We start from the raw sequence: 23,423 nt of genomic DNA, 5'->3' as shown, positions 1-23,423 counted from the left end.
GCCATTCTACTGTCAATGTTTGTCTATGGAGATTGCATGGCTGCGTGCTCAATTTTATACACCCATCAGCAACGGGTGTGGGCGAAATAGCCGAATCCACTAATTTGAAGACGTGTCCACACACTTTCGTGTGAATATATAGTGTATTTATGCCTCTAGCTTTCTCACTGGTCCTAGATCTGTTTGTACAGCAAACTCATATTGTCATTGCCAAACTTTAGCATGACAATGAACTTAAAGAAGTTTACTTTTTTACAACTAAATTGGAATTTTTGATGTGAATGGCATGTTGTAGAAGTACCCAAACGTTTTTTTTTGTTTTGTTTGTTGCTAGTTCACTTGATTTTACTAAACTTCCCCCAACCAGCGATTTACTTTCTCATTCTGCCGTATGAGTGCTCAAATAAAACATTAACGAAAGTAATTTTAGAAATGGAAAGTACAGTGATGCAGGTCTTTCAGATGTTATACATGTGAATTTGTCTCATTCCGAACTTTATCCGTAACGTTAAATTCCATTTTGTGCGATTTGCCGATAAAGTTCAGAATAACACAATTTCATGTGTTCCCGTTTCTAAAAGGATGTATTTGGGTGTTTTAGTGCTTTTGTTTGTTTTATTCAAGCCCCCATACTGTTGAACGAGGATGAGGAAGTATATTGTTGGTTGGTGTAAGTTTCTCAAAAACATGTGAAATTGCAAAAAAAAGTGTCTGGACACTTCCATAACATGCCATTTACATCCAAAATACAGATTTGTTTGTAAAAAAAAATATATATACATATATATATTTTAAAGGTGTTGGTTATACATCACAAACAGATCTGGTACCAGGCTATATTTTAAGCTATACAGAGGAGGCTTAAGAGCTGGCCTCGTGCATGCCCAATGTGTTCGTGTTCAGGCTGGTTAAGAAGCCTGTTGCCGTTTACAGAAAAGGACTGCTTAAACCGGTATGGCTGGTCTTTCCTGTTTATTACTCTCCAATAACGGCCAAACTAACTACACGTGTATGTCCTTGTGTGCTGCTAGGAGTTGGCTTGAACAAACTTGTCTATTCAAACACAAGGCAGTCTGTTTTAACTTATAAGTCCAAGAACATATACTCAATGCCAGTCTCTTTGAAATGCATTCAAAACTTAAATCATTATTTATCACACACACCGAGTGTACAAAACATTAGGAAAACCTTCCTAGTACTGAGTTGCACACCTTTTTTGCTCTCAGAATTCAATTCGTCAGGGCATGGACTCTACAAGGTGTCAAAAGCATTCCACAGAGATATTGGCCCTTGTTGACTTGAATGCTTGCCACAGTTGTTTCAAGTTGGCTGGGTGTCCTTTGGTTGGTGGACCATTCTTGATACACGCGGGGAACTGTTGAGTGTGCAAAACCCAGCAGTGTTGCAGTTCTTGACACACTCAAACCGGCCTGGCACCCACTCCATACGCCGTTCAATGGCACTGAAATATTTTTGTCTTGCCAATTCACCCTTTGAATGACACACATACACAATCTATGTCTCAAGGCTTGCAACTCCTTCTTTAACCTGTCTCTTCCCCTTCATCTACACTGATTGGAGTAGATTTAACAGGTGACGTTAATAAGGGAATCATAGCTTTCACCTGGATTGACCTGATCAGTCTGTCATGGAAAGAGCAGGTGTTCCTAATGTTTTGTACACTCAGTGAATGTAAATTGCACGGTATTGATATAGCTAATATGGTACATCAGGCCCACTCCAAGGACTATGCAAATTGATTTTACAGTCTTCAACATTTTGCCTGGCACAGCTTCTCAAAATAGTTATGGTATTTGCAAAAATGACAGAAGATCATAAACTTGCTTTTAGTATTATTACCTTCATTTCAGTTTAGTGTTTGACTGTACTACACCCCCAGTACAGCAGGCGGCAGTAGACTCCAATTTTAATTGTAAAACATTTACTGAAGAAGAGATTTGTATTTCGGAAGGACGCTTTCGTCCACCGGAAGTTTAGAGTTTTAAGATGGCGCTGGACGGAATGGACCATCATGTAAGTGATTTTTTTTGTCCTTAATTTAATATGATTTGTTCACACTTGTGGGAATGTTGTAGATACGACATTGAATAGAGACACTTAACAATGTGTTCTGTGAAGTTGGTACTTGTCGGAAGTTGATGTAACCGTTTTGAAGAGACCAAAACACTTGTCAAAATAGAGAATCCTGACGGTTTGCTGTCTCATTGTAAACTAGCTAGCGTTAGTTATCTACTTTTAGCAAGCTAGAAAGCTAGCTAACGTTAGCTAATCTAATTGATCGTTTGCTTCAGTAACATTCCTTATATTTGTGGCTGTAAATAACTCAGCATAAGTTAAGTAAAATTAACAAACGTATTGCTAACTAGCTATTACGCCTAACGTGTTCGCTTCTTTAGTAAAGATACTTTTAAATACTTTACGTTTTCTAGTTAGTTGACGTTAGCTGCGTGTATTAACCATGTCAGTTAACTGTAGTAAATATTTTGCTGGCTATATTTCCAAGAGGAGTATTTGGAAAATGTTAGGTTAGTTTCGGGTTTTGCTATATATATTAGGCCTGTACAGCTAGCTACAACGTTAGCCACCATGATGTTAGCTGATTAGCCAGCAAGCTAACGTTAGCTAGCTACGTTGTTTACTTGACAACAAAGATCTCACTGTTAATGAATGTCTGTTTTGCAGATGGAGATGGAGGACAGTAAAGGTGGTTCTGGTCTCCGGCAATACTACCTGTCTAAAATAGAAGAGTTACAGGTAAGCAAACACAGATTTTCATTAAATTGACTGTTAGCTACACGTTGTCTTGACACCATTGTGACACTGCTAATATCCTTTGTCAAGATAAAAAAAAAGTATCTGGTCTTTCTGCTTCCAGTTGACAGTGAATGACAAAAGTCAGAATCTCAGACGTCTACAGGCTCAGAGAAATGAACTCAATGCAAAAGGTAGGAATGATTGTTAGCTATCCAGCACTTTTTAATTGAAAAAAAAAGAACAGCTGAACCTCTTCAAACAGTGTAACTAGCTAGTACTTAATTGTAGCAGTAATTGTGTGGCTTATAAAATGGAAATGTTCTCTGACTAAGTAAATTGATTGTACTCAAACAAAACATGCACTTTAGGAATTGGCAGTCATTGTTCAAATCTATTTGCTTTGTCCCTAGTGCGTCTCCTTCGTGAGGAGCTGCAGTTGCTACAGGAGCAAGGTTCATATGTTGGAGAGGTGGTGAGGGCCATGGACAAAAAGAAAGTGCTGGTCAAGGTAGAGTAGCCTTGTTTTGCTGAAATGTAGACGTAACACATTTTTACGGTGGTATGCTGTAGCTGCATCTAGATGACACTGACAGTCTACTACTGTACCTACTTAATTGTCTCCAGGTCCATCCAGAGGGGAAATTTGTGGTGGATGTGGATAAGAACATTGACATCAATGATGTAAGTATGGACACGTTGTCGATATTTGACCCCAATGTGATGAGAACTTAATGTTTATATGTATAAAGGTACATGTACATCTGTGTACGTACAGATTAGTAACACACAACCAATAATTGAACTATAATATTTGTTTTTGTTTGGTTTGAGTGTTAAGGGAACAAAATTCAGTTGAAAAACAAATATCCCCATCCAATTCAGGTGGCTGGACAGAAAGAAAATACTTGGAAACAAAACTGAAATTAAGAATAAATGCAACAAACTTCCTCATGATTCAGGACTGTATCACACTGATTTACCCCGCTGACCATTCCTACCAGGTGACTCCAAATTGCCGTGTGGCGCTGCGCAACGACAGCTACACCCTGCACAAGATCCTGCCCAACAAGGTGGACCCGCTGGTCTCGCTCATGATGGTGGAGAAGGTACCTGACTCCACCTACGAGATGATTGGTGGCCTGGACAAGCAGATCAAGGAGATCAAAGAAGTGATCGAGCTGCCAGTCAAGCACCCAGAGCTCTTCGAGGCTCTCGGCATTGCACAGCCCAAGGTGGGTGGCCCAAAAGGGAAAAGCCCTTTATTGGGTTATTGGTTAATTCACAGGTCATATCAACTGTATATGTTACCCAGTACGCACTATGAGCTTTGAAGGTAAACTCAATTGCTTTTTGCATTTGAGTTGACCTTGTACTGTCTTAAAGGACACAACACTCCCAAAATCAAAGGTTTTTCAGACTTTTTCATTCCGTGTTGGGGTTGTCCTAAGGTCTTGTTCTGTCAATGCCCCACAGCATTTATCACATACTCACCTCAGCAGTCTTGATTCCCAGAAGGAACAGAGAAAAGGGACACCAGCTAATTCTAGCACAATTATACTAAAATACATCATGACATTTCAGGTGCACTCTGTCATGTTTTGGGATGTCTAGCCTCCCTTGTGTGTCTCACCACCAGGGCGTGCTGCTGTACGGACCCCCAGGCACAGGGAAGACCCTGCTGGCCAGAGCCGTGGCCCACCACACCGACTGCACCTTTATCAGGGTTTCTGGCTCGGAGCTGGTGCAGAAGTTTATTGGGGAGGGTGAGTCATCAACGATCAGTCAGCCATTTTGGTAACCATTCGACAGGGTTCCCAAGTGTCTAGTAATTCCGTATGTCAGGGAGATTTTGCTGCTTCTGTTCTCCAAATAGCTGCTGTTTAGCCAGCTCCAGCACGTTTAAGCCCATTTCAGTCCATTTTCATGGAGCACTGAGTTATAGTAGGCTAAATGTTTCTCACCATACAATTGGTGAAATGGAAGCTGTTATTTGTTTTTCACTTACATCACACTGCTGGCTATAACGCTGCTTTGTCTTCCCCATCCCAGGTGCCCGCATGGTGCGTGAGCTGTTCGTCATGGCCCGTGAGCATGCGCCCTCTATCATCTTCATGGACGAGATTGACTCGATCGGCTCCTCACGTCTGGAGGGGGGCAGCGGGGGTGACAGCGAGGTGCAGAGGACCATGCTGGAGCTGCTGAACCAGCTGGATGGCTTCGAGGCCACCAAGAACATCAAAGTGGGTGACACGTACATACACACAGATACATCACTGTCGTCTAATGCTTTATAATGTGGCCTAATCTACAATAACACTATCACTCTATACAACACCACACCCTCTCTGCACCTTTACTTAATGTGTATGCTATTCCTCTGCTCTAACACTTGACACCGTTTCTTTCCGCTGATTGATTTCTGTCATTCTCCTGTTGGTACTGTCTGACAACACTTTCTTTCTAATCACACTATAGCTACTCTATTGTCCTCTACTCACTGTCCTCCCACCCACTAACCCTCTGCAACCTATCAATCTGTATTTGCATGTTCTCTGTGATGCTATAAACAGACAGAACCAGTATTTTTTTAAATGACGATGATTATATAGAAATGAGCAATAAATGCAGATAAAGAATACATTTAATCTCTAAATAAGAAATAAAATAGTAAGAGTAGTATACAGGGATGCAAACTCGTACTTTTTCGGCTATATTCGCCATGTTGATTTCAGAATAGGGGTATGGCCATACCCCTATCAGCCAATGAGCTATATAAGAGGGGCACAAAAAATCTTCTCCCTGTGTGATCACTAACGTTACCTTCTCTGGCGGCTGTGTCATCACACACTCCACGTAACAATCTTTGTTCCTGACATGGCAATTTGCAATGCAACTTGAGATAAGCAACCTGTGTTCGAAGTAAACCTTCGGTTACAGTTGATCAGAAGCACATTATAGTTGCATCTATGTTTCAGTAGCGCAAATTATTACACACCCCGTTATTAACGTTCGCTAACTAGCTAGCTGACGTTAGCGTTTAAGTTGGCAAGCTAACATTACCACCCGCCAATAATGGTGTATGTTTCTCATATCAAATTTGTGTCCTACAAATAGAATATCAGTTCAGAGCGTGATGTCACATACTGTATGTTGTGGACATGTTATAGTCAAGGTAGTGCCACTTACTACTTATTGCATGGCGCCCTCACCTAACATGGACAGACTAAAACAAGTCTTCACTCAACATCCATGACAGTTATGTCACATGTCAATCTTAACATCAACACTGAAGGCGCTAGTCAATATACTCTAGGGAAGGGGAGAGAACACGTAACGTGACCTTTCAAAAGAGACCAGGGATGTCTGGTCACACCATCACTTGTCCTGTTAAGCAATTTATTTTTGTTTTGTGTTTTTCCTGTTCAAATGAATACAACTTGAATAACCGAAACGCACAGGCAGTCAGAGATGCTGCGTGTTTCTTCATTGTCAGCCTGACTAAGACCTTCGGATAGTGCTGAGCGACTAACTGAAATGTTGGTTATTTTTACACATCTAATTGACCGATGTCAGTTCAATTATTTGAATTCCATTTCGTAGAAAGAATAATCTGTGAGCTCAATGCGCAGTTCTCTCTGGGAATAAATTCGATCAGGCCCGAACTGTGCGACATAAACTGAACAAAAATATACTGAGGGACAGTTAGCGTAAGGAAATCAGTCAATTGAAATAAATAAATTAGACCCTAATCTATGGATTTCACATGACTGGGAATACAGATATGAGTCTGGTCACAGATACCTGAAGGTAGAGGCGTAGATCAGAAAACCAGTCAGTATGGTGTGACCATTTGCCTCATGCAGCGTGACACATCTCCTTCACATGAAGTTGATTGTGGAATGTTGTCCCACTCCTCTTCAATGGCTGTGCAAAGTTGCTGTATATTGGTGTGAAAAAAAATAAAAGTAGAGTAAAGAAGCTGTACAAAATGTTTGCAATGCGCTTGTTAGAATTTAGTTATTATTCTGGTTATTGTTCTGGTTTAGGTATTATTCAAGTTATGTTTTTGTGGGCTTTGAGTATTAGTACTTTTTTAAATAATAAACTTGTGCACTAGGTAATAAAAGCAGATCGCGTTCATCATTTCTCCCGCTAGATCATTTTTCATTATGAAGCTTACCGGTACTATATATTTTCTTAAGAGGTTTGAGCCAGCCATGTGTGTTTGTTTACAAAGAAGCACAAAAAGCAAAATAGGAGCTTTGTGAGGTGAGTTTGCTCGGCAGTGCAACTTAAGGTGATACACTAATATGAACTTCACTGTTTGCCAGCAATATATCTTAGAACTATTAATTTAACCATCTAAGATGTGCCAAATCAATTCTCTCCAGCTTGGTTTTGCTAATATTAGCTAAGTGGCTTGCAAGATCAAGCATCTTCGTAACAGCAGCAGAGACAATCCCCTCCTGAATTAAATGTGTGCTGCAAACTGCGTTTTGAGATACTTGCATAAGTTTATGAGCTGGGTTGTCTGTCATAGTAGTAAATGTTTGCATGCGCTCATTAGCGTTTACCTGGCATCTGCTATGAGAATTCCTTAGTACGCTATATATACAGAAGTATGTGGCCATACCTTCAAATTAGTGGATTTGGCTATTTCGGTCACACTCGTTGTTGACGGGTGTATAAAAACAAGCACACCGCCATGGAGTCTCTGTAGACAAACATTGGCATTAGAATGGCCTTACTGAAGATCCCAGTGACATTCAATGTGGCACCGTCATAGGATGCCACCTTTCCAACTAGTCAGTTCATAAGATTTCTGCCCTGCTAGACCTGCAACGTCAGCACAAGAACTGTTCGTCATGAGCTTCATGAAATGGGTTTCCATGGCCGAGCAGCCGCACATAAGCCTAAGATCATCATGCGCAATGCCAAGCATCGGCTGGAGTGGTGTAAAGCTCGCCGCCATTGGACTCTGGAGCAGTGGAAAAGCGTTCTCTGGGGGGTGACTAATCACATTTCACCATTTGGCATTCCGATGGATAAATAAGGGTTTGTTGGATGCCAGGAGAACATTATCTGCCCCAATGCATAGTGCCAACTGAAAAATTTGGAGGAAGGACGATGGTCTGGGGCTGTTTTTCATCACTGGAAATCTTAATGCTACAGCATTTTAGACTATTCTGTGCTTTCAACTTTGTGGCAACAGTTTGGGGAAGGCCCTTACCTGTTTCCCCATCGAACACCTTGGGATGAATTGGAACGCCGACTGCAAGCCAAGCCTAATCTCCCAACATCAGTGCCCGACCTCACCAATGCTCTTGTGGCCGAATGGAAGCAAGTCCCTGCAGCAATGTTCCAACATCTAGTGGAAAGACTTCCCAGAAGAGTGGAGGCTGTTATAGCAGTAAAGCTGGACCAACTCCATATTAATGCCCATGATTTTGGAATGAGATGTTTGACCAGCAGGTGTCCACATACTTTTGTTCATGTTGTGTACTTGTTAGTTTAGTCATTCTGGTAAGTTACTTTTTTTTGTCTTTTAAAAATAGCGCCCCTTGTGCACTACCGGTAATAGCTGTATATCCGGGGATGGCCCATGCACGGTATGAAGGTATTGAAATCTGGATACCGCCCAACCATACTTTTGAAGAGGTTGGAGTAATAAATAACATGTTCAGCTACTTAAGACGTTGGCTCGAATCTAGGTCGTGCCTTGTTAAATTTCTTGATTTCTAAACTTAGAAATAATTATCTCATTGATTTTCCCAAACCCAGGTCTGGTCTGTCGTGTCTGCTTTGCGATGCGTTCCCGGAAGTATCGTGATGTTGGACCTCTGGGTTTAGAAACTCTTTGGTATAGTTTAAACAAAATTACTGTTTTTAACGTTTTCAAAGGGAATATTTTAATGACTGTAAGCAATTGTGTCCATGTTGAGTACTCAGTGTTTTTACCTCTTCCGGGGCTGCTGACGCACGCACTGGCTCCAAACTGATGTCCACATCTATCTGGGGCAGATAGACGGGAGACGTTGAGCGTGAGACACTGTCAGCCAGCTGGTTGCTGGTAAAGGCAGGGCACCATAGCGCCTCCCACAGGTGCTACTTGATCCTGCGCCTCGGGACCCGTCTGCGGGGTCCCTCTCTAGGGCGCTGGAGGGTGGGGGTGGACCGTATATGTACAGTACCAGTCAAAAGTTTGGACACACACTCATTCAAGGGTCTATTTGTACTATTTTCTATATTGTAGAACTATGAAATAACACATGGAATCATGTAGTAACCAAAAAAGATTCTTCATATAGCCACCCTTTGCCTTGATGACAGCTTTGCACCACAATTCAAGGCAAAGGGTGGCTACTTTGAATAATCTAAAATATATTTAGATTCAACACTTTCTTTGGTTACATGATTCAATATGTTTTGATTTCGTTACTGATCTACAATGTAGAAAATAGTAATATAAAGAAAAACCCTATAATGAGTAGGTGTCAACTTTTGACTGGTACTGTATGTACGGAGAGAGTTGTCCAACACCACACACTATGACAGTCAGACCCTTAACTCTAGCAAATGGAAAATATTTTGAGGGGCTCTCTTAACAGTACATTTGTATAGTACGGTGACATGACTCTACCTCGGCCATGAGAGGAGTCGTCTAGTTTGGTGAAGAACATGTTTGGAGCTGGCCCTGAGGACGCTCCATCTAGAGGAGCGCTCTCCCTCGCCCCTTCCCTCCCTCACCTTGTCGTCTCCCTGATCAAGAGCAGGTGCCCTCTGCCTGGTGACCATGGGCGATGTGGGGCGCCTGGTCTCCACGCTGGCCTCACGGTGGCAGCGGGCCGAACTTGTTTGTCACTGGTGTATTTTGACCTGGCAGACCAGTGGCGCAACAGTGGGGTTGACTTCACCCTCTCCACGCTGCAATAGGCTGGAGGACCCAGTGGTGCTTTTGTTAACAGGAGCAAGTGAAGAGGGAAGAGACTCCTGAGAGGAAGTGCAGCAAAGCTCTACCTTCTTTCACACTGTTGCCTGGTCAGCTAGCAACGTTTCCCAAGGGATAGGCTTGCGCCCTTCACAGTAGTCAACCTCATGCCTGGAGGAGCTACACTATTGAGGCAGTACTTCTCGTTGGTTCCTGAAGAATTTAAATGAAGCTGCTCTTAGATTTTAGGATAAATATTTCACTAATTTATATATATTTTTATTGAAATTCCATACATTTTGAAGCATACAAATTCAAATGTTACAAATCTATACAGACCCCTAAACTTTTTATGTTTTGTTACAGCCTTAATCTAACATTGATGAGGAAATGTTTTTATTTAATAAATTTGCACACAATACCCATAATGACAAAGTGAAAACAGGGTTTTTAGAAATGTTTCTAATGCATTCAAAATAAAAACAGCTGCCTTATTTACATAAGTATTCAGACCCTTTGCTTATTAGACTTGAAATTGAGCTCAGATGCGTCCTGTTTCCATTGATCATCCTTGATGTTTCTACTACTTCATTGGAGTCCAACTGTGGTCAATTCAATTGATTGGACATGATTTGGAAATGCACACACCTGTCTATAAAAGGTCCCGCAGTTGCATGTCAGAGCAAAAACCAAGTCATGATGTCGAAGGAATTGTCAGTCGAGACACAGATCAGGGAATGGGTAACAAAACATTTCTGTAGCATTGAAGGTTCCCAAGAACACAGTGGCCTCCATTCTTAAATGGAAGAAGTTCGGAACCACCAAGACTCTTTCTAGAGCTTTCCACCCAGCCAAACTGCTTAAAGCCTCACGTCTGAAGGAAATCTGGCACCATCCCTATGGTGAAGCGTGGTGGTGGCGGCATCATGCCGTAGGGATTTTCCTTAGTCAGGATCGAGGCAAAGATGAACGGAGAAAAGTACAGAGATCCTTGATGAAAACCTGCTCCAGAGCGCTCAAGGCCTCTGACTGGTGTGATGGTTCACTCTCCATCAGGATAACAACCCTAAGCACAGAGCCAAGACATCGCAGGAGTGGCCCGGCCAGAGCTGCGACTTGAACCCGATCGAGCATCTCTGGAGAGCTGAAAATAGCTGTGCAACGACGCTCCCTATCCAACCTGACAGAGCTTGAGAGGATCTGCAGAGAAGAATGGAAGAAACTCCCCAAATACAGGTGTGCTAATCTTGTAGCCTCATACTAGGCTGCAATCGCTGCCAAAAGTAAACCATGTCTCTAAACCCTTATCAGTGCCTGCCACGTGATTGCCTTTCCTTTACTCAATACATTCCACCTACAGATGACCATTAACTTCTGGTGTAGAAACTAGACTGGTACTCAATATTCCAATAGGATACCTAATAATTAACAATATTTCAAGTTTAGAACTCATCACTCTGGTACAATACTCATCACATCTCATACTTGTCTCTATTTTTCTGCTGCTTTGAATGATGCCCAGGTCCACATTGACTGCTAGCCAGTTACATTGCTAACTATTGTTTTTACTATGTACCTGGATTTCAAAGGTTTCCAGTTCTAGAGAGAACCTCTAAACAAAATGCACAAACTTGCACAATTGTAAATGCATGGCTACTCTACTGTAGTAATCAGTCATTGTGATTGAACTAACTAGTATTTTTTTTGTCTAATTCTGTTCTATTTATAGGAAACATTTTTGGTCTAGAGTCGCTGGGAATCATTTCTGTGTTCAGCCATGTTAATTCCCTAAACCCTTTCTGTCCAATGTTCTTGCAATTTACAACCTACTTTTCTAACACTGCAATATATTCTCTCCCCTTTTATGCGAAGTAATGTATTGAACATGTTTTTAAAGGTGATCACATAGGGTTAGCCTAACAGGCTAACATATAGAAATGTGCAAACCAAAGAAGCCTATGGAAAAGGCTGAATAAGACCAAAAGGACTAATACTGTGTGTTTATTGTGTTTGCTTTCTCAGGTCATCATGGCCACCAACCGTATTGACATCCTGGACTCTGCCCTGCTCCGGCCCGGCCGCATCGACAGGAAAATAGAGTTCCCCCCTCCCAATGAAGAGGTCAGTACTGTTCCAGCTATTATTTCTTTTAGCCCCTCGAATATTATGATAAAACGAATATGAATAATATACAACTAGTAAAAATCTGCCTTTTGGCCAGGATTCTATCCGATCATGCTTGTCAGCTATGCACCTTTTTTAAAGGGGATGTTTGTGAACCTCGAAGGTAAACGCTGCATATGTCGTGTCAATCAGAAATTACCTTTAAATGGCGTGTGATATAACGCAGATTCTTTGCTCATCGGTAAAAAATTGATAGTTACATATCAGGATATAATTTAAGATATTTTATGGTTTTGATAATAGTGCAATATTATTTTTACTCTAGTTGGCTGTACCTGCACCGAAACGCCAGTATTTGTCCTTCATGGTTGTTCTCCATCTTTATTTAAATCAGGAGGCAATTTGTTTTCAGCTATTTTACTTCCATTACTGTTCAAAACTCGTTTCTTCATGGCTCTTGTACCTCTGCAGTAGACATATTGTAAGCAATATGTTTGGTACATTGAATCGCAAAGTCTGTATCTAATCACAATACATAACATATATCTTATAGTGAGATCCCTTGCATTTTCCAGCCCCATTAGTTTCATCAGAAATACAAAGTGCTGTATTCTGGCACCGTTTTTTATTTATTATTTTAAAATAAAGGATTTATTCCATTGTGTCTAGTCCAGCATCCTCTCTCTCCTCACGCTCTGAAATGTGTGTGTGCGTTGACACTCGTTCCGTTTCATGTGAGCAGCTTGCTGCTACAGTGTCGTAATTCTGGCGTCGTCCCATTTTATTTCTGCTCCTCAGGCTCGTTTGGACATCCTGAAGATCCACTCAAGGAAGATGAACCTGACGCGTGGTATTAACCTAAGGAAGATTGCAGAGCTGATGCCAGGAGCCTCCGGGGCTGAGGTTAAGGTGAGAGACTAAGAGACACGGTTTGGAATGTGGCTAACCATATGAAGGCTACCACAGGTCTGAGACACTTTGGAATGGGGTTCAGAGTATGAGGGCTAGTAGGGAAGTCTTTTAGCCTCTACCCCTTAGAGCTGTGGTTCTCACTTTTAGCCTGCTACCCCACAAAAAGGAGTGATTCGAAGCTTGAGACCCCTCGCACAATCCCTGCGCCAATGAAGCCTGTCATTACATGCATAAACGGTGCCGCATTTACAGAAATTAACTGCATTTTACACCTGCATTTTGCGCTCAAGGTCATTCATGTTACAGTACATAAATGGCTTTGAAAGTATTCAGACCCTTTGACTTTTCCATTTTTTGTTTACGTTCCAGCCTTATTCTAAAATGGATTAAAGTACATTTTCCTCATCAATCTACACACAATACCTCAAAAACAAAGCTAACCTAAAAAAAAAAAAGTTTGCACATTTATTGAAAATAGATACCCTATTTACATAAGTATTCAGCCCCGTTGCTATAATATTCTAAATTGACCTCAGGTGTATCCTGTTTCCATTGATCCTTGATGTTTCTACAACTTGATTGGAGTCCACTTGATTTGGAAAGGCACACCCCTCTCTATGTCCCCCAGTTGACAGTGCAGGCCAGAGCAAAAACCAAGCCATGAGGTCGAAGGAATTGACTGTAGAGCTCCGAGACTGGATTGTGTCGAGGAACAGATCTGGTGGAGAGCACCAAAACATTTCTGCAGCTTTAAAGTTCCCCAAGAACACAATGGCCTCAGTCATTCTTAAATGGAAGAAGTTTGGAACCGAAATTCAAAAGGCACTCGCACATCCGAGCAAACTTTTTGCAGGTGCATGGCAACAGTTGAACAAGATGAATGAAAAAGGAACTAACGAAGGCCGTGAGGACGATACGTAAGGTTATTAAAGATCAGTGATACTATCAAGAGCAATGTGCGGTTTCCTTTTTCATTCAGAAGTTTGGAACCACCAAGACTCTTCCTTAAGCTTGCTGCCCGACCAAATTAAACAATCAGGGGAGAAGGGCCTTGGTCAGGGAGGTGACCAAGAACCCGATGGTCACTCTGACCGAGCTCCAGAGTTCCTCTGTCGAGATGGGATAACCTTCCAGAAGGACAAACATCTCTGCAGCCCTCCGCCAATCAGGCCTTCATGGTAATGGACAGACTGAAGCCACTCTTCAATAAAAGGCACATGACAGCCAGTTTGCCAAAAGGCACCTAAATGACTCTGACCATGAGAAACAAGATTCCCTGGTCTGATTAAACCCATATTGAACTCTTTGGCCTGAATGCCAGGCTTTATATCTGGAGCAAAGCTGGCACCATCTCTACAGTGAAGCATGGTGGCAGCACCATGCTGTGGGGATGTTTTTCAGCAGTGAGACTGGTCAGGATTGATGGGAAGATGAGTGGAGCAAAGTACAGAGATCCTTGATGAACACCTGTTCCAGTGCCTTCGGGACCTCAGACTGGGGTGAAGGTTCACCTTCCAACAGGATGACCCTAAGCACACAGCCAAGACAACACAGGAGTGGCTTCGGGACAAGTGTCTGAATGTCCTTGAGTTGCCCGGCCAGAGCCAGGACTTGAACCTGACCGTACATTTCAGGAAAGACCTGAAAATAGCTGTGTACGATGCTCCCCATCCAACCTGACGGAGCTTGAGAGGATCTGCAGAGAAGAATGGGAGAAACTCCCCAAATACAGGTGTGCCAAGCTTGTAGCGTCATACCCAAAGACTCGAGGCTGTAGCCGCTGCCAATGGTGCTTTAACAAAGTACTGAATAAAGGGTCTGAATACTTATGTAAATGTGATATTTAATTTTGGGTGTTTTTCCCCAAAAATTATATTATGGGGTATTTTGCGTAGATTGATGACTAAAAAGGCAATTTAATCAATTTTAGATTAAAACTAACGTAACAACATTTTGGAAAAAGTCAAGGTGTCTGAATACTTTCCGAATGCATTGTATAATCACAAGTGCTTTATTTTCTTCAATGTTACCCCCCGTTCCGCTAGCGGAACCCCCCCAACAGCCAGTGAAAGTGCAGGGCGCCAAATTCAAAACAAAAATCTCATAATTATAATTCCTCAAGCATACAAGTATTTTACACCATTTTAAAGATAAAATTCTCGTGAATCCAGCCACAGTGTCTGATTTCAAAAAGGAATCACAGCGAAAGCACCACAAATGATTATGTTAGGTCACCACCAACTCACAGAAAACACAGCCATTTTTACAGCCAAAGAGAGGAGTCACAAAAAGTAGAAATGGAGAAAATGTATCACTAACCTTTGATCTTCATCAGATGACACTCATAGGACTTCATGTTACACAATACATGTATGTTTTGTTTGATAACTCAGATTTTTTTATATAAATACAAACTTTATGTTCAGTAGTTCTAAAACATGTGATGATTGTGCAGAGAGCCACATCAATTTACAGAAATACTCATAATAAACATTGAAGATACGACTATTATACATGGAACTTTAGATAAACTTCTCCTTAATGCAACCGCTGTGTCAGATTTCAAAACTTTATGGAGAAAGCAAACCATGCAATAATCTGAGAACAGCCTTTGGACAACAAAGCAGCCAAAAAGATACCCGTCATATTGGGTAGTCAACATTACTCAGGAATAGCATTTTAAATATTCACTTACCTTTGATTATCTTCATCAGAATGCACTCCCAGGAATCCCAGTTCCACCATAAATGTTCGAGAATGTCCATCAGTTATGTCCAAATATCTTCTTTTGTTAGGGCGTTTGGTAAACAAATCCAAAAGCGCGTTCAGGTCACGTCGGATGAAAAGTTCAAAACGTTCCGTTACAGCCCGTAGAAATATGCCAAACTAAGTATGGAGTCAATCTTTAGGATGTTTTTAACATAACTTAATTAATGTTCCAACTGGACAATTCCTTTGTCTGTACAAATGAAGTGGAACGTATCTACCTTTCACGTGAGCGCGCCAGACCGAGGCTGTGGCACTCTGCCAGACCACTCACTCAAAGAGCCCTTATGACCCCCTCCTTTAGAGAAGAAACCTCAAAACAGGTTCTAAATACTGTTGACATCTAGTAGAAGCCTTGGGAAGTGCAACATAACTAATATCACCCTGTATCTTCAATGGGGGCTGAGTTGGAAAAACTACTTTTCCACTTCCTGGTTGGATTTTTTTCTCAGGTATTTGCCTGCCATATGAGTTCTATTATACTCAGACATCATTCAAACAGTTTTAGAAACTTCAGTGTTTTCTATCCAATAATAATATGCATATATTAGCATCTGGGACCGCTTAGGAGGCAGTTCACTCTGGGCATGCTATTCATCCAAAAGTGAAAATGCTGCCCCCTATCCCAAAAAGGTTAAGCTAACAATGGGTAGACCTATGCTTTTTGCAATTATCTTTCATTAAAGTTAGGCCTAAGGCATACCCTCTCATACACCTCCATTTGAGTCTTGGTTTTAGCTTAATAACCTAATAGCCCAGTTACTGAGGATGCATCAACATTGTAATTACTCCACAATACCAGCAAATGGCAGAGTGAAAATATGTAAACTTGTACAGAATAAAAATATTCCAGAACATGCCTCGTGTTTGCACTAAGGCACTAAAGTAATGCTGCAAAAATTGTGGCAAAGAAACTGACTTTCTCCCAAATACAATGTTTTGTTTTGGGCAAATCAAACACGACAGAGTACAATTCACATATTCAAGATTGGTGGTGGCTGCATCATGTTAGGGGTATACTTATCATCGGCAAGGACTAGGGAGTCTATTTAGGATTTAAAAAATTATGGAATAGAGCTAAGCACAGGCAATATCCCAGAGGAAAACCTGTCCACTCTCCACCAGACACTAGGAGACAAATTCACCTTTCAGCGGGACAATAACCTAAAAGGCCAAATATACATTGGAGTTGCTTACCAAGACAACATTGAATGTTCCTGAGTGGCCGCGTTAGTTTTAACTCGTCGGATGGAAATCTATTGCAAGCAGTGGTGATTTAGCATGTAAGTCTTGGTGGGGCAAAAGAAAAGTAATGCCAGCTAGCAAAGCCACGACACACAACACTAAACAATACATTAGTTGCACTATTAAGAGTGACAAACGGTGCCCATAAACTGTTAGGGCCTACATAAAACTCTCCCAACGTCTTACCACTGCTTCGCCTGGCTATCAGTGGCGCCTTGTCTGGCAGCTCTCATTTACTGCCTTTAAAAAAATAACGGCTGACTTGCGGAAACAAATGTGGTTTCTAATGTCAATTGAGATGTACAAGCTAAGGCATATGGGGACAAAAGGAGGCAATCGGTAATTTCAATTAAGACAATAATCGAGCTAGGACGGAAGTAACGTTAGTCAATAACTTTGTTTTAGCACCCTTTGAAATGTACAGCGACCGAATTCAGAAGAACGTTCTTGGTATTCTCCCTGTACACCAAGTCAGAACCCTAGGATAATTAAAGGGGGCATATCAGCAGACACTGAAAGCTCTTAGAATATTCGATTACATTTCCTTAAAATGGGTAATAGGCTACAGTAGAACAGTAGGTGAAATTAAGAGGGGTAAGTAGACCAAATTATTAAGGTGAGGGAAATGGGCTATTAAGATCTTACTACATTTGGTATTACTTTCTTAGCTACAGTATACATATCTCCCTGGCATATTACATTTATGAAGCAGCATACGATACATTTTGGAATCACATTATTCATCCTGTGCTCACTTGAACAGGAAGGTGGCGTGGCGGTCCTCTTGAGTTAAGTTGTTTTGACCACGGCACAAATCATGCTTCATTGACAGCATGGATAAAGTTTAATATTTTTTACTTGGAAAAGAGACCCTTAATCCCAGATTTGGGACCAGACAGGCACTGTCTGATTCCTTCCAAGCCATTCGTTGACCTTGCGATTTTCCAACTTGTTGTGAAAAGTTTATGGCCAATGAGCACCGATATGTTTTATCTATAATTTCTCCGTTATTTCTCTTAATTTGACAAGAATTTAAAAGGATTTGCCAGTAGATTGTAAACTTGATTCATGACTGTTAGCCAAGATTGTGAAAGTATGATGTTGACATGAACAGTCCATTCAAAGCTGCTGTACATATAACGTGATTTTCTGTCATTGTCTGACCAATGACCTTGAGCCTTCTTAGATGGGCACTTCTATGGCAGCGCCCGAAGGGATAAAATGTTACTCTTACACTTGGCAGTGGTGTCAAGTCCCCATGAGTGAAAGAACAATGAGCCAATCACGGCGCAACGCTCCGCTGGCTTGCCCCACCACCCCAGAAAGCACCGAGCTGTGCTGAAACACCTGCATTTTGGAGCTCCCTTACAAATGTGGTCTCTTTTTTGTTTTATTGAGTATGTGACTTTAACTCAATTATATATATTATTTACACATTAATGCTAAAATAACATACAGGCAAGCCTTTTTTTTGTTCTGCCCTGAATGACGTGTCGCCACTGATTGCAAGACTTAAATGGCTGTCTACCAAAGAAAAACAATCAACTTAGCAGAGCTTAGCAAATATAAAATAAATGTATATTTTAAATGCATATATATATATATATATATATACACACACACAGTGGGGAGAACAAGTATTTGATACACTGCCGATTTTGCAGGTTTTCCTACTTTCAAAGCATGTAGAGGTCTGTAATTTTTATCATAGGTACACTTCAACTGTGAGAGACGGAATCTAAAACAAAAATCCATTTGACATTTTGTGTAGTTCAATGTAGTGGGACACGTCCCACAGGGTTTTACATTTACAAGGTATAACTGTAGAATATTATAATAGAATACCCACTGACTTGATACTCCCCAAGTTATAGAATGGGGCCCACCACATTAGGGCTTGCATATGCACAAGGGCAGAATATGTCAAGTTAGCCATCTTGAAACATCCCCTAGCCTAGGGATTTGTGACCCTGTTTTTGGAGTGCCTTAGTGTTCGACCACTGTGGGTCTTAATGACTTTGTCACTGTGGGTCATTGTGTTATTTCACCATGGTAAAACCTGTATGTGTGTTTCTGTTCCCTCTTACGTCTCAGGGTGTGTGCACAGAGTCTGGGATGTACGCCCTCAGGGAGAGGAGAGTGCACGTCAACCAGGAGGACTTTGAGATGGCTGTTGCCAAGGTTAGTCTTCTGTCCTGTTTGTCTCTCTCTGTCCATCACTCTCCAAGAGACCATTTGTCTTGGTTTTACATTATTCCTCTTATCCCCACATTCCTAACATATCGTTACTAACTAGTGTTGATCAGAGATTAGGTGTACATTCTTATATCTATAATGTTGTCGTGTCTTTGGCTATGTCGGATTAAGTGATGAGACATAGTTTCTCTGTAATTAATATTACCTGATTGAGCTAATCATGTAAATGTAATTAACTAGAGAGTCGGGGCACCACAAAATAATATTTATAGAGCTGTAATCTTCCCGAATAAACTCTTAAAGACCTAGTAATATTTTACATCAATAGCAGTCAATATTAATCGTCACCTTAATTCAGTCTCATCTGAAAGTTGTAAATTCTGCACAAACCCCGGCTAACAAGTTGAATCAGCAATACAAAATTGGGTTTATTTATTTACTAAATACCTAACTAATCACACAGAATTACACATAATTAAAGAACTTGATTACAAATTACGTCAAAGGAAAACGTCCCTGGCGGGCGGAACAGTATGACAGCTGGTTACACAAAAGAAAAGGGGCTGGGTTTGAGTGAAAGAGTGGGAAGACTGATGAACAAAGGGCGAAGCTGGGCTATCGTAAATACAGTATCTTATGCATTCTAAATTACCGCCCATTTGGAAAAGGAAAATGCAATAAATATTTACTCTGAGCTGCGCTTCGGTAGGTTGGGGGTAGATGGAAGGCAGTGTTGCCCAACCGAGTCCTTTGTCCTTTGAAGAATGTCTCTGCTGGTAAATTGAATACGTTGTAGTAACGTCGTTGTGTGGTAGATGGGATACTCTGTCTGTTCCTTCCTAACCCTTGTTTGCAGCGGCTGTTGCTAACTCAGCGGCTAGGAGGTATCACTTATGTAGTGAATAAGAGTTCAAAGTTCATACCATTCGCAACCAAAGCTCACGCTGATGTTGGCTTTGTTCTGTAGTTATTATCTGAACCATTCTGACATCGGACCGTTGTCCTCGGAACAGGAGGTTATATTGTCAAGGCTTTATATAGGAAGGGAGAGGAGAGAGTGTTTGAAAAGTTTTATAGCCCATGTCCCTTCACAGGGGCGGGCCATTGATTGAGCAGAAGCTAAATTCACATTTCATCCCATCACGAATATGACGGCCTAGGAACAGTGGGTTAACTGCCTGTTCAGGGGCAGAACGACAGATTTGTACTTTGTCAGCTCGGGGATTCGAACTTGCAACCTTTCGGTTACTAGTCCAACACTCTAACCACTAGGCTACCCTGCCGCCCCAGATGACAACCAAACTGACATCATATTCATTAAGTACCACCGCAAATGTTCAATTGGTCGGATTACCAGAGTATAGTTCATTTCCCCCCCACCTTCTGATGTTCCCAGAATCTCTGTTAACCAAGAGTTTTGCAAATGTAACATCAGTAGGGTAGATGGGGGAAGAGGCATTTATGACTGTCATAAACCTACCCCCAGGCCAACGTCATGACACTGTTCTCAGATCTGTGTATTTCTAACTACTGTGGTCATTGTCATGCCAAAACTAACATGACAACTATATAGGAGTTGACTATACACAGCTCAAACAGATTTGGGTCAGACAAACTTACATCTACCTTGTCATTAAAATGGACAGTCAAATCCTTTTCCCCTTGATTTGTTTAGTTTTGCTTATCACTGATAATAAAATGAAATGTTATTTGTCACATGCTTACTTATGGGCCCTTCCCAACAATGCAAAGAAAGAAAATTGAGAAATAATAAATTAAAACGTGTAATATAAGTAATAGATACAGAGAGTAACGATGACTTTGCTACGTACAAGGGTTAATAGTACCGAGTCGATGTGCAGGGGTAAGAGGTAATTGAGTTAGGCACACAATGTATACAAAAGTATGTGCGAAGAGGTAGGCCACACAAGCGCACAGAACGGGACCGCCTAGTGCTGAATCACGTAAAAATCGTCTGTCCTCAATTTGCACTACTGAGTACCAAGCGGCCTCTGGAAGCAAGGTCAGCGACTGACGAATATGTGTTTGGCGGATGTCAGAAGAATGCTACCTGCCCCCAATGCATAGTGCCAACTAACATTTGGTGGAGGAGGAATGATGTTCTGGGACTGTTTCATGGTTCAGGCTAGACCCCTTAGTTCCAGTAAAGGGAGATCTAGATGATCTACATTCTAGATCATTCTGTGCTTCCAACTTTGGCAACTGTTTGGGCAAGGCCCTTTCCTGTTCCAGCATCACAATGCGCCCGTGCCCAAAGCGAGGTTCATACAGAAAAGGTTTGTCGAAATTGGTGTGGAAGAACTTGACTGGCCTGCACAGAGCCCTGACCTCAACTCCATCAAACACCTTTGGGATAAATTGGAATGACAACTGTGAGCCAAGCCTAATCGCCCAACATCTGTGCCCGACCTCACTACTGCTCTTGTGGCTGAATCGAAGCAAGTCCCCACAGCAATTCTCCAACTACTAGTGGAAAGCCGTCCCAGTAGAGTGGAGGCTGTTATAGCAGCAAAGGGGGACCCACCCCCTATTAATGCCCATTATTTTGGAATGAGATGTTTGGCGAGCAAGTGTCCACATTATTTTGGTTATGTAGTGTATGTACAGTGCATTCGGGGAAAGTAATTTATTTTATACATTTTATTTATGAATAATAATCATTTTTGCAAAAAATATATAAAACCAGTTTTCACTTTCATTATCGGCTGTTGTGTAGATTCTGGAAAAATATTTCATTCATTTTAGAATATGGCTGTAAAGTAACAAAATGTGTGAAAAGTCAAGTGGTCTGAATACATTCCGAATATATTACCAGTCAAAAGTTTGGACACTTACTCATTCAAGGATATTCTTTATTATTTTTACTATTTTCTTTTTGTGGAGTTATAGTGTAGACAAACTATGAAATGTCACATGGAATCATTTAGTAACCAAAAAAGTGTTGAACAAATTAAAATAGATTTGAGATTCTTCGTAGTAGCCACCCTTTGCCTTGATGACAGCTTTGCAAACTCAACCAGCTTCATGAGGTAGCCACCTTTATTTTGTTTCAGTTAACAGTTGTGCCTTAAGTTAATTTGGGATTTATTTTGTTCTTAATGCGTTTGAGCCAATCAGTTTTGTGACACGGTAGGGGTGGTATACAGAAGATAGCCCTATTTGATAAAAGACCAAGTCCATAGAACAGCTCGAATAAGCAAAGCGGAACAACAGTCCGTTACTTTAAGATATGGTCAGTCAATACGGAACATTCAAAGAACTTTGAAAGTTTCTTCAACTGCAGTCGCATAAACCATCAAGCGCTATGATGAAACTGGCTCTCATGAGGACTGCCACAGGAATGGAAGACCCAGAGTTACCTCTGCTGCAGAGGATAAGTTCATTAGAGTTACCTGCCTCAGAAATTGCAGCCAAAATAAATGCTTCAGAGTTCAAGTAACAGACACATCTCAACATCAACTGTTCAGAGAAGACTGCGTGACTCAGACCTTCATGGTCGAAATGCCGCAAAGAAGCCACTACTAAAGGATACCAATAAGAAGAAACTTGCTTTGCCCAACAAACATGTGCAATTGACATTAGACCAGTGGAAATCTGTCCAAATGTGAGATTTTTAGTTCCAACTGCTGTGTCTTTCTGAGAGACGTTGTCGTGCCCTCTTCATGACCGTGTTGGGATGTTTGGACCATGATAGATCATTAGTGATGTGGAAATGAGGAACTTGAAGCTCTCGACCTGCTCCATTACAGCCCTGACGACGTGAATACGGGCGTGCTTAGCTCTCCGTTTCCTGTAGTCTACGATCAGTCCCGTTGTCTTGCCGACGTTGAGGGAGAGGTTGTTGTCCTGGCACCGCAGGGCATCATGGTGTTGAACGCTGAGCTGTAGTCAATGAACAGCATTCTCATGTAGTGTTCCTTTTGTCCAAGTAGGAAAGGGAAGTGTGGAGTGCTATAGGGATTGTGTTATTTGTGGATCTGTTGTGGGCAGTATGTGAATTGGAGTGTGTCTGGGATGATTGGGTGAGAATGTCTCCCTATAAGGTAAATGATCATCACTGGCTAATGACCCCTATCCTTTGTGTCTTTCCAGGTGATGCAGAAGGACAGCGAGAAGAACATGTCCATTAAGAAACTCTGGAAGTAGAACTTTGGATTTTTTTTGGGACGCCAACGCAGATATTTACTCGCAAAGTCACATATATGTATATTTTTCTTTTGTTTAGGGTTGGTTTATAATTGTTACCTAGTTCATTCTAAAAAATAAATTGTCTCCCCACTGAGAAACAAGTCCCCCATTTTTTTCTTCTGCTGTAGCCTGGTTCCAGATCTGTTGTGCTGTATACCTAACAAGACCATAGGGGGTTGGCTAAACAGCACAAACTGATCTGGGATTAGGCTACATCTCCTGAGTCTTGAATATGATAAGTATTGCGTAAGTCAAGACCAGAGGAGTA

The 23,423-nt window shown here is 41.4% G+C and overlaps 1 protein-coding gene across 1 annotated transcript; it reads left to right on the top strand.

Annotated features, from left to right (window-relative positions):
• Positions 1 to 1,935: 1,935 nt before the first annotated feature.
• psmc5 (proteasome 26S subunit, ATPase 5) lies at positions 1,936 to 23,256 on the top strand. Its single transcript, XM_029629672.2, has 12 exons — positions 1,936 to 2,034; positions 2,704 to 2,775; positions 2,897 to 2,966; positions 3,186 to 3,283; positions 3,400 to 3,456; positions 3,777 to 4,007; positions 4,412 to 4,538; positions 4,825 to 5,015; positions 11,726 to 11,824; positions 12,626 to 12,736; positions 18,845 to 18,931; positions 23,060 to 23,256. Exons 1-12 carry the CDS (start codon positions 2,008 to 2,010, stop codon positions 23,111 to 23,113), a joined length of 1,224 nt encoding a protein of 407 aa, XP_029485532.1. The 5' UTR covers positions 1,936 to 2,007; the 3' UTR covers positions 23,114 to 23,256.
• Positions 23,257 to 23,423: the final 167 nt, after the last annotated feature.

The sequence above is a fragment of the Oncorhynchus nerka genome, linkage group LG23 (genome assembly GCF_034236695.1).
Source record: "Oncorhynchus nerka isolate Pitt River linkage group LG23, Oner_Uvic_2.0, whole genome shotgun sequence".
In the NCBI taxonomy this organism is placed as follows: Eukaryota; Metazoa; Chordata; class Actinopteri; order Salmoniformes; family Salmonidae; genus Oncorhynchus; species Oncorhynchus nerka.
The sequence above is the reverse complement of the archived record's forward strand: the minus strand, read 5'-3'. Positions and strand labels throughout refer to the sequence as shown.

Excerpts from the sequence above, each read along its gene's own strand:
- psmc5 (XM_029629672.2), top strand. The coding sequence starts at position 2,008 with ATGGCGCTGGACGGAATGGACCATCAT. Across the intron at positions 2,967-3,185 it reads AAATGAACTCAATGCAAAAG|TGCGTCTCCTTCGTGAGGAG; the intron begins GTAGGAATGATT and ends CTTTGTCCCTAG. Across the intron at positions 11,825-12,625 it reads TCCCCCCTCCCAATGAAGAG|GCTCGTTTGGACATCCTGAA; the intron begins GTCAGTACTGTT and ends TCTGCTCCTCAG.